Raw genomic sequence first — 10,018 nt, 5'->3', positions numbered from 1 at the left:
TCTTTGAAAAACATCAAAGAAAATACTGAAAATCAAATAAAAATTCGAATTTCGCGCGCTTTTACCGGCAGTTAGCCTAGAAAACTCACACCTGGCCGCTAGGCCACCGGTTCCCACTTTGACTTTTCAATGCCGTTTTTCTCAATGAAGGAATTTTTTGTTGAATTTTTCCTTTATTTTTAGGGGAATCTACATGGATTTCTGCACAAAATAAAGCGATAAAATTTTTCACCGCACACCACCTTTAAGAATTGTAATTTTTAAGTCAGAAATGAGCTATTTTTAGGCTAAAATAAAGCTATTTTTAGGCTAAATTAAAGCTATTTTTAGGCTAAATTTTAGGTGACAAAAATTGACATTTTTAGAGCCAAAAACAGAATTTTAACGAATCAAAATTGACATTTTTATGGCCAAAGAACTAAAATTTTATGGTTCAAAATTGATATTTTTTAGGTCATATATGTAATTTTTAAGCCCCAAAATAGACATTTCTGGAGCCGTATATAGAATTTTGAGGGATCAAAATAGACATTTTTAGGGTCATATATGACATTTTACGGCTTTAAAAATGACATTTCTAAAGACGTATATGACATTTTGAGGGATCAAAATTGATATTTTCAGAGCAATATATGAAACTTCAAAGCTCAAAAATGAGCCTTTTTTAGGCTCAAAAGGACGTTTTCAAAGGCAAAATTACCATTTTGAAGGCTAAAAATTTGACATTTCTAGCTGTTTTGATTCCTGAATTCCTTTTAATTTTCCATAGAAATTCAGTGAAAACGAACCCCGTAAATCGATTATCCTGATTGACCAACATTTGAAGATCACGAGCGGTGACACGAACAGTACGTGGGCGTGGAGCGGTCGACGTGCTAGCGGCGCCTTCCCACCTGAAAATTTTCTGTTTTAGCTCAATTTTCAGATCATTTTGCTCACTTCTTCGTTGGCCGACTACTGGACAATGCTGCAATCGCCGCCGCGTTCGCATCTCGATTCCTTTTCGCCTCGGCGTCCTGTCTCTGCATTTCTTTCGCCTTTTCAATCGTCTCCTTTCCGATATTCTTATTTTTACTGGCTCGAATCAGCGCATCCTTTTCTCGATTCTCACGCATCTCCTCTTCCTGACGATCGAGCTCCTCGAGGAATTTCAGTTGTCGTTTGACGTCATCCACAGGGACGTAGTTCTCGGGAATTCTGAAAAGCTTGGATCATTTATTGCCGGTTTTAGGAACTTTCACACCTTTGCGACTCGACTCGATGCTCCGCAAACCCGGCCATCATCGCTATCATCTCTCTTAAATGCGACTCGACCGCATCGGAAATCGCAATCAACGCGTCCTCCTCCACTTGGCACGGTGCCATCATTCGTTTCGTAATTCTATTCAGAATCTCATCGTGCTTCAGAATCGCAGATTTCAACGAGCCTTCTGGATATTGACGTCGTGGGGGAGGTGGAGCTGGAGATCCATCAACTTCCATAGGCTGTGGTCCCTGGGAAGAGACGGATTGTGGAGTTCTTGGTGGTTGGGAAGGCGGCATCTGTGGATGAGGTGGTTGCTGATGTGGTCCTGGTCCTTGTGGATGTCCTATTGGTCCTCCAGATATCGTACGGACTACTGGAGTAGATTGGAGCGGTGGTCCAGGTGGTCTTTGCTGGAAAATAACAGTGTTTTGAGGCTCAAAAACAAGTCTTTACCTGGAAATTAGGTCTTCCTTGTGGAGTACCGTTATCCACATTCATTCGATTCATCATTTGTTGTGGTCCTGGACCTCCTGGACCTCCTTGTGGCCCCGCTTGACTTATTGGAACTCCTTGATTCATTGGTGGATTCATTGGCGGACCTCTCATATCGTGTGGTGGCGCTTGTGGAGTCATATGCTGGGGTTGCTGCTGTTGTTGTGGAGGTGCTTGAGCTGTTGGTGGAGCATTCTGTGGATGACGTCCGTTGTTGAAGACGTAGCCGGGTGGTGGATTGACGCCTTCTACACTGGCGGTTCCTGGAAAAAATAGAAGGGTTTTTCATTGAATTTTTAATTATTTTACATAATTTTTGAGGTAATTTTTAGAAATTTGGGCCATTTTCAAATCGTTTCTGGAGTCATTTAGTGCTATTTGGACCGCTTTCTATGAAATTTAGACCAGTTTTTTATAGTTTCTGAATCGATCTCAGTGAATTTTCGATTATTTTTCAAGGGGTTTGGCCTATTTTTTGAAGAATTTTGAATAAATTTCAGCATAATTTCCTTCAAATTACAACAAACCATTTCGAACAGCATTCCTGAGTGCTGGCAACGTATTCTGAAGGAAAGGAAGAAGATGTGGTTGTGCTTGTGATCTGAGGACTTCTTGAAGATCACGTGTGAACTGCTCAGCTGTTGTTTCCATGTAGATAACGCCCTGAAAAGTGGATTTTGAAGATTTTTAGACTCCAAATGGCTTAAAAATCTAATTTGAGCTCAAAAAAGAGCCCTAAAAACCAGTTCTTACCTGAATCAAATTGCTGACTCTCAACGCTTTATCCGGCATCTCGGGGTCCTCATTTTGGGATAGACTAATCAACGTTTTCAAGAATCGCACACACTTTTGCACATTTTTATCCTCAGAATTCGGGTTTTGAGGCTGATTCGCTGAATTCTGAGGTGGAATTGGTGGCTGATTCATTATCTGAGGATGTTGAGGTTGTTGGACGAAGTGAGACATCTGTTGAGGTGTTGGTCCGCGTTGCTGCATCATTTGTGGTGGTGGTTCTGAACAAAAATTACTTTTTTTCAAAGGCTTTCTAGGTGGGAAATCGGAATTTTCCCAAATTACTAACGCGATGCCCCCATCATCTGATTCCTGGGTGGCGAGATCGGATCTTCCTGCTTTATTTGGTGCATCACATGCTGCTGCGGCTCCTGCTGTGATGGTATATCTTGCATCAGGTCCACCTCAACTTTCACTTGTGGCATCTGGAAGAGAAAATTGATTTTTTGTCAATTTATTTTTGAAATTTTCAAAACTTACTGATTCTGGTGGCATATTATTTACAGGTTGTTGTTGCTGATGGATTTGTTGAGGTGGTGGTGGTTGTTGTTGCAGCGGTGGCGGTGGACCTGAACGTTCGCCCAGCGCCTTTCCCTGAACGAGTCGAAAGCGAGGAAGGCTCATTTTCCCTGAAATTCTCTTTATTTTGGCTTTTTTGTTGAATTTTTGTGTGAAAATTATCAAGAAAATATCGGTGAGAATTCGAAAAATTCGTATATATTGAAAACGAAAAAAAAACCAATAATATACACTTTTCTGCTCTTTTTCCCCAATGTTTTATTCCAATTTTTAGCTGGAATTTCACTTTTTCGCATGTTTTTTTCGTTTTTCTTCGTTTTTCCTCGAGAAAATGGCGATTTATTTGAAAAACGAGCCAAAACGGACTGGGTTTTATACTCGTTGAGAGTGATCGTACGCGCATTCGCTGCGAGACCACGACCGCATTTGGTGGGCGGAGCCGCGTTGCGTGTCGCGTCGCGGTCGCCGCTGAATTCAACTGCGGGAAATACGGCGATTTAAACGAGGTTCTAGTCTAGCCAATCACTGATTATTTCGATTTTTCGAAAAAAAAATCTGAAAATGCGGGAAATTCGTATCCGGGCGGGAATTTTATCCGGAAAGTGACGAGATCGAGTCATTCCCAGTCATTTTTTATCGATTTGACCCAATTTTCGCAATAGTGTGCGTCCATAAAAAGCTTCCTCAGCTTTTTACCTTGAAATTAGTCATTTTTTAATGAGAAAACATCTGAAATTGGTTTAAAAAATAGGTTAGAATTCATTTTTCACTGAACAAAAATTTTGGGTTTTAAACATTTCTTGATGGTAATTGTCATCTTTTTCGAAGGAAGTTGATGAAATTCTCAGTATTTCCGCCTGAAAAGAGACTTTTCGTATGAATTTGTGTTTTTATGCCTGAAAGTGTAAGTTTCTTCGAATTCCCGCTTATCCATGCGGAAATTGGCTGAAAAGTGCATAGATTTTATCATGAGAGATCTTTTTTCCCCACTTTTCACACTTTCTTGTCGCTTTCACACCTTCCCGTCACACTCCTATCGATTTTCAATTGACCTCGATTTCCAATCATAAAAACTATAGTTTTTTCTTCCAGAATGGGTATCAAAAGCGACAAAAAAGCTACCAGCGATCAAGCGCGACTTCAGCGACTCACACTGGACGGAGTTTCCGGCACAGAGGAGGACATGCAGTTGATGATTAAGACCGTAAGTTTCTATGTCAATTCCAGAACACCCTGTTTTCGCTATTGTTGCGTCAATGTGATCTCTGAATCATAATGACGGGCACAGAAGGCACGTGATGTTGTTTTGTACTTAGATAGGAAGAGGAATCGGGGTTAGGCGTCGGTTTTCAGTGTAAATAAAAACTTCGATAGATAGAAAGGAAGGGGCAGATGGCAAATAAAATCGAAAAGAAAAGGACACAGAAAAAGCAGGTGTTCGCGCATGTTATCCAGATGTTGAGAGAATAATGGGTTCCCGCGCACAAGATAATGACCATAAGGAAAATTCTTGCAGATTACCGAAACCACCGGATGCACATCAGCACAAGCCGAGATAGCGTTGCTGGACAGAGACATGGTTCTGTACAGCGCAATCGATTACATCTTGGAGGCTGGCGACAAACTCGACTCATGGACCGAACAGAAGGGACCAAAGAAAGAGAAGAAGAAGTCGGATGAAGGCAGTTTCAACAGCAGAAACTTCCAGGGCAGAGGCGGCAGAGGTTTGTTTTTTATTCTTTGTTTGTCACGTTAAAACTTTTTTATAGGTGGAAGCACCGGTTTCGTCGACAGAGGTGGCCGCGGCCGTTCAAGCGGAGCGACACCACGCGAGAGCCGAGACACCCGGGATAATAATCGTGAGAATCGAGAGCCACGCGAGTTCCGTGAGCCCCGTGAGCCAAGAGGTGATTATAAAGAAGGAGGTCGAGGAGGTGATTTCAAAGAAGGTGGATCATCGCGCCCGAGCCGTGGTGGATTTGAAAGACCGTACGTTGGACGTGGACGAGGAGGCGGAAGCAGAGGAGGATACTCCAGAGCTGTGGCTCCATCGTCAACTCTTGATCCAGATGCATTCACTGCTGATCTTGAAGATGTAAGAATTTTTCAAAAATGATCATTCTAATTCTATCGAATTTTTTTAGAACTCGACCAAAGTTGATACCAACGTCACCGAAGTGCAACCACCAGTCGAGGAATCTGTCACCGCTACCGTACCAACTTCGTCGGCTCCAGCTCCAATCTCGTTCGCCGCTGTTGCAGCTGCCGCTCACCGTAAGGAGGCCCTACGAAAGCAACAAGCACAGAATCCGCAACCAGCACCACCACCAAGGCGGAGTCTGTCTCCACAACCACCGCTTCCATCACAAGCCGCTCCAGAAGAGAGTCCGGTGAAGGAGGAGCAAGAGCCAGCACAGTTCTCGGATGAACCAGAAACTTCGCAACAGCAAGATGAAGGATACTTCCAGGACGAACAGGCCCCAGCGGTTGAAGAGCAGACGCCGAACGTGTCAACTCACCATGATGAAAATGTACAAAGCTCACCAGATCAAGCCAATCAGGCGTGGACCAATCAACTGAAGTCATCGCTCGGAATTGGAATTCACGATGCACAAGAAGCTGTGTCCCCAACCCCGAGTGCTGCTCCAGTTCAGACCCTCCCTGATCCAGGAGTTGAATTTGTTGGAACCACTGCTCCAACCAACCTCCACGACTACTCATTTGGATTTGTTGATGCTCCCCCAAGCCCACAACTCCCACAACCTTCCGAACCATCCGCTGCATCGATCTCTACAAACAATGAAAACCTGTTTAACTCGCCCCGAATGATCCCGAAACAAGTTGAGGTGAGTTTGTCGAATTGGAACTTTGTGAAATTCTAATTTTCGTTGTTTTCAGCCAGAACGATCGCTTCCAAATGGCGATTACAACTTGAAATCCTCCTCTCCACCGTTGGGATACGGACAATCGAACCGAGGACTGTCGTATGACACTTCATCCTCCTCGTACCCACCAACGGATCGCCTGTCGTCCTCGAACAAGTTCAACAATCCTGGACAGCTTCCGTCGCAACAATCATCGCAACAACCACAGCAGCAAGTGCAGCAGCCGACTCAACAGCAGAATACGCCACCGGCTCAGCAGCAACAAGGACACCCACAGCATCCACAACAACACATGCTGTTTGCCCCGCAGATGCCGTACGGATACATGAACTCCTACATGAACATGTACAATCCAATGGGTGGAGTCCGCGATGATCAGTACGCTGCACTCATGCAGTACGGAATGGGAGTTGATTTGAGCAATCTGTCGACGATTCTCCCGCAGTCTGCTTCCCAGACACTGACCTCAAATGCACCACAAGTGCAATCAGGACAGCAACGAGAGACTCATGGACTTATGGACTTCAACAAGTTCGGATCACAAAGTGGACGTGATCAGCAACCACAGCAGCCGTCGAATGTTGGACCACCACCAGGGTTCCAAGCCAATTCGTACATGCAACAGCCAAACCTATCGTCGTTGTTCATGCAGCAGCCATACCCGGCCGCTCCACACACCTTCGGATTCATGAACATGATGCCGAATGTGGGAAACAGCGCCGGCGGCGGACGTCAGATGTACGGACAGGACGACGAGCGCAAGAGCTACGATAAGATGGCCGGCGCCAAGCCGTCAACTGCACAGAATCCGCACTCGCAGTATCAACACAATGGTGGAAATCTCGGAAAATATGGCAACATGAATAATAAGCCGTACAACTGGGGAAACTAACCGGTTTCGAACGTTCTCAGTCAGCACGACTTTGCTCCCATCCCCCTCCCTCTCCCAAAATAATAAAATGATCTGTTTTATTTTCTCTTCACATGTTCTTTATTTTTCTACGGATTTCCAAATAAATGTACCTGATGCTTAGTAGGTGTAGAAACCACTTTCATCAGGATTTAAGAGTATTCCAGAGTTATGACTTGTGCACTTGTAGTCGGCGCCACTTCCACACTGGGCAAAGCCATTGTCAGAAGGCTCGCGTTCGCTGGCTTCAAAGTGGCAGCCGCTGGAGATTGTCCTAATAGTGTAGGAAAGGTGGCCGAGGATAATAAGAAGGTTTAAAAAAAAAAACAAAAGGAGACTCATTACACGGGGCTAAAATTCTAGGTGGGCGGTGACGTGACAGCCTTCTCGCTGAACGTCTCCAATCCGGAGCATCGAAAGGAGCTTATTCAGAAGGTGGCTGAAAAGTTGGGCGGTCTGGACACTCTGGTAATTGTTCCACCGCAAAATGAAATCGTCGGAGAAATTGTGGAGACGTCAGACACGGATTTTGACAAGGTTCAGAAGAGGATTCAAGGATTTTGTAGAGAATTTTAGGGTTTTATTTTTCAGCTGTTCGCCGATATGCTGACCACACCATTCCGTTTATCACAAGCAGCACTTCCGCAGTTGGCGAAATCAGAGTAATTTTTTAAAAAAAATTTCCTGGTTGAAAATGCGAATTTTGAGCCTAAAAACGTATTTTTTTCAATTTTGGCTTGAATGTCTGAAAATCGCATTTTCAGACAGAAAATTGCGATTTTTCAGCCCAAAATAGTGAATTTCAACTCGAAATTATGGTTTTTGAATTATAAAAATGACAATTTTAAAAATAGAATTACCTAATTAATACCCTGAAAATCCATATTTTGGGTTGAAAATCATCAAATTTTAAGCTGAAAAACGACAATTTCCAACCTGAAATTGCCTAATTGACAGCTTGAAAATCCAAATGTTTGGCTAAAATCATGATATTTTGATTCGAAAAATGCTACATTTTCAGTCATTTTTTCAACCAAAAGCGGCAATTTCAAACTTTGATTTTTACCTGAAAAATTCGAATTTTGGGCCAAAAAAAATGCCAAATTTCAGTCATTTTAAAACTAAAAAAGCTCAAAAAATTACAATTTTCCACTCCAAAATGACGAATTTCCAATCTAAAATCGATTATTTTCAGGTTAAAATTGGCTTTTTTTGACCTGAAAAATCCGAATTTCGGGCATTTAAAGGGGGACTCCGACCAAAAATTTTTATTGCATTAAAAATGTTTCAAAAAATAGGTATTTTCATAATATTATAGAGAAAAAATCCAAAATCCCCGAAAAATGTCGTTAAAAGCGAAAAATTTTCAAAAAAAAAGTTGCTAGGAGCGGCGAGGATTTGAATTCCCGCGCAGTGAGAAACCTAGGCCACGGCGCCTGACAGCCGTTTTTTCAAGTGGCCGACAGTGGTTTTTCACGTTTTTTACCTGCCGGACATGAAATTGAAAAAAATCCGGAAAATTTGCCACGTAGGAAAGGCGCCCGCTGCCGTGGCCTAAGTTTCTCACTGCGCGGGAATTCATATTTTATTTTTTTTCAACGCCGTTTTTCGGGGTTTTAGGAATTTTTTTTGAATTTTTTCGCTGTAGTATTGGCAAAATACATAATTTGAAACATTTTAAGGCTATAAAAATTTTCTGGTCGGAGTCCCCTTTTAATTTCCACTTTTTTGTCTAAAAATCCGATTTTTGGGAAATTTTGAGCTTCAAAAAAAGCTAAATTTCAGTACTTCCCCCCCTCAAATACCCCTTTTTTGCAGAAACGGCAGTATCATCTACATAACATCATGTATGGGATACACCCCATCAATCGATATGGGTCTCTACTCGGTCGCCTCAAACAGTGTTCTCTCGTTAACAAAAGCAGTCGCCCAGTCGGCGGCGAAAAAAGGCGTTCGTGTGAATAGTGTGGTGTCTGGAATGGTCGAAGGAGACGGTTCGGGAGCTGTGTGGGACCAGACGAATGGGGAGGAAGCGAGACAAATCAAACAACATTTGGAGGCGATGATACCGTTGGGACGGTTGGGACGGCCAGCCGATGTTGCTAGTTATGTCGAGTTTTTGGCATCCACGCGATCAAGGTTGGTTTTAGATTCATTTAAAAAACTGAAATTTGCTTAAAAATGCTAAGTTTTCGCTAAAAAAATGACTATTTTTAGTACAAAAATCACAGATTTGAAAGCTAAAAACAGCTATTTTGACCGGAAAATTGCTGATTTTAATCCGAAAAATGACTTATTTTGAAGCGAAAAATAGCTAGTTTGACCTAAAACTAGCCGATTTTCAGTCCTAAATTGCGGAATTTTTTCCACCTTTTGACTGAAAATTTCCAATTTTGACATGAAAATGGCTGATTTTTTCGGCCTGAAAATTAGACTGGTTTCGGGTGAAAAATCGTTGATTTTGAGACTAAATATGACCTATTTTTTCCGAAAAATTACTTATTTTCAAGCAAAAAAGTCGAATTTTGACTTTAAAAAAGCTGATTCTTTAGTCAAAAAACGTCCAATTTTCCCCTGAAAAATGACGGTTTCAGAGCCGGAATCTCATTTTTATGCCTAAAAAATTACGAATTTTCAAAAAAAAAACGCCCATTCTAAAGTTAAGAATATCGATTTTTGGGGATCTAAAAATCTGAAATTAGCTGAAAATGGCTGATTTTTAGTCTAAAAATGTCCAAAATTTCCCGAAAATTGACTGATTTTGAAGCTAAAAATAATAAATTTTCGACTGGAAAACGTCTAAATTTAGACTGAAAATTAATGATTTTCAAGCTCAAAAATGGCTAGATTTGGCTGGAAAAAGGTTCATTTACAGTCTTAAAATATCGATTTTCAGGGCTAAAAATCGTGGATTTTAAAGGGGGACTCCGACCAAAAATTTTTATTGCATTAAAATGTGTTAAAAGTTATCTATTTTCCGAATATTATTGCGAAAAAATTCAAAAAAAATCCGAAATCCCCGAAAAACGGCGTTGAAAAGGAAGAAAATTCAAAAAAAGGTGCCGCCGGGGGACGAGGATTTTCAGTGAGAAACCTAGGCCACGGCAGCGGGCGCCTTTCCTATGTGGCAATTTTTTTGGATTTTTTTCAATTTCATGTCCGGACAGGTAAAAA

At 41.9% G+C, this 10,018-nt stretch overlaps 2 protein-coding genes across 2 annotated transcripts in view; both read left to right on the top strand.

The window, feature by feature from the left end:
- Positions 1 to 4,142: 4,142 nt before the first annotated feature.
- Positions 4,143 to 6,826, top strand: Cbr-pqn-59.2 (the record flags this gene model as incomplete). The annotated part of the gene is made up of 5 exons (XM_045242511.1): positions 4,143 to 4,253; positions 4,566 to 4,773; positions 4,819 to 5,144; positions 5,194 to 5,919; positions 5,948 to 6,826. 5 exons carry the CDS (start codon positions 4,143 to 4,145, stop codon positions 6,824 to 6,826), a joined length of 2,250 nt encoding a protein of 749 aa, XP_045097542.1.
- A 189-nt stretch (positions 6,827 to 7,015) lies between these two features.
- CBG22303 overlaps positions 7,016 to 10,018 on the top strand; it is a gene marked incomplete at both ends in the record, with an annotated part of 6,968 nt that continues 3,965 nt past the window's right edge. The window contains 4 exons of the mRNA XM_045242507.1: positions 7,016 to 7,156; positions 7,208 to 7,381; positions 7,436 to 7,506; positions 8,663 to 8,983. Coding sequence (XP_045097541.1) covers positions 7,016 to 7,156; positions 7,208 to 7,381; positions 7,436 to 7,506; positions 8,663 to 8,983 — 707 coding nt within the window. The remainder of the gene's footprint in view (positions 7,157 to 7,207; positions 7,382 to 7,435; positions 7,507 to 8,662; positions 8,984 to 10,018) is intronic.

This window comes from Caenorhabditis briggsae (assembly GCF_000004555.2).
Source record: "Caenorhabditis briggsae complete genome, chrI, whole genome shotgun sequence".
In the NCBI taxonomy this organism is placed as follows: Eukaryota; Metazoa; Nematoda; class Chromadorea; order Rhabditida; family Rhabditidae; genus Caenorhabditis; species Caenorhabditis briggsae.
Note: the sequence above shows the minus strand (reverse complement) of the source record. Positions and strands in the feature narration are given on the sequence as shown.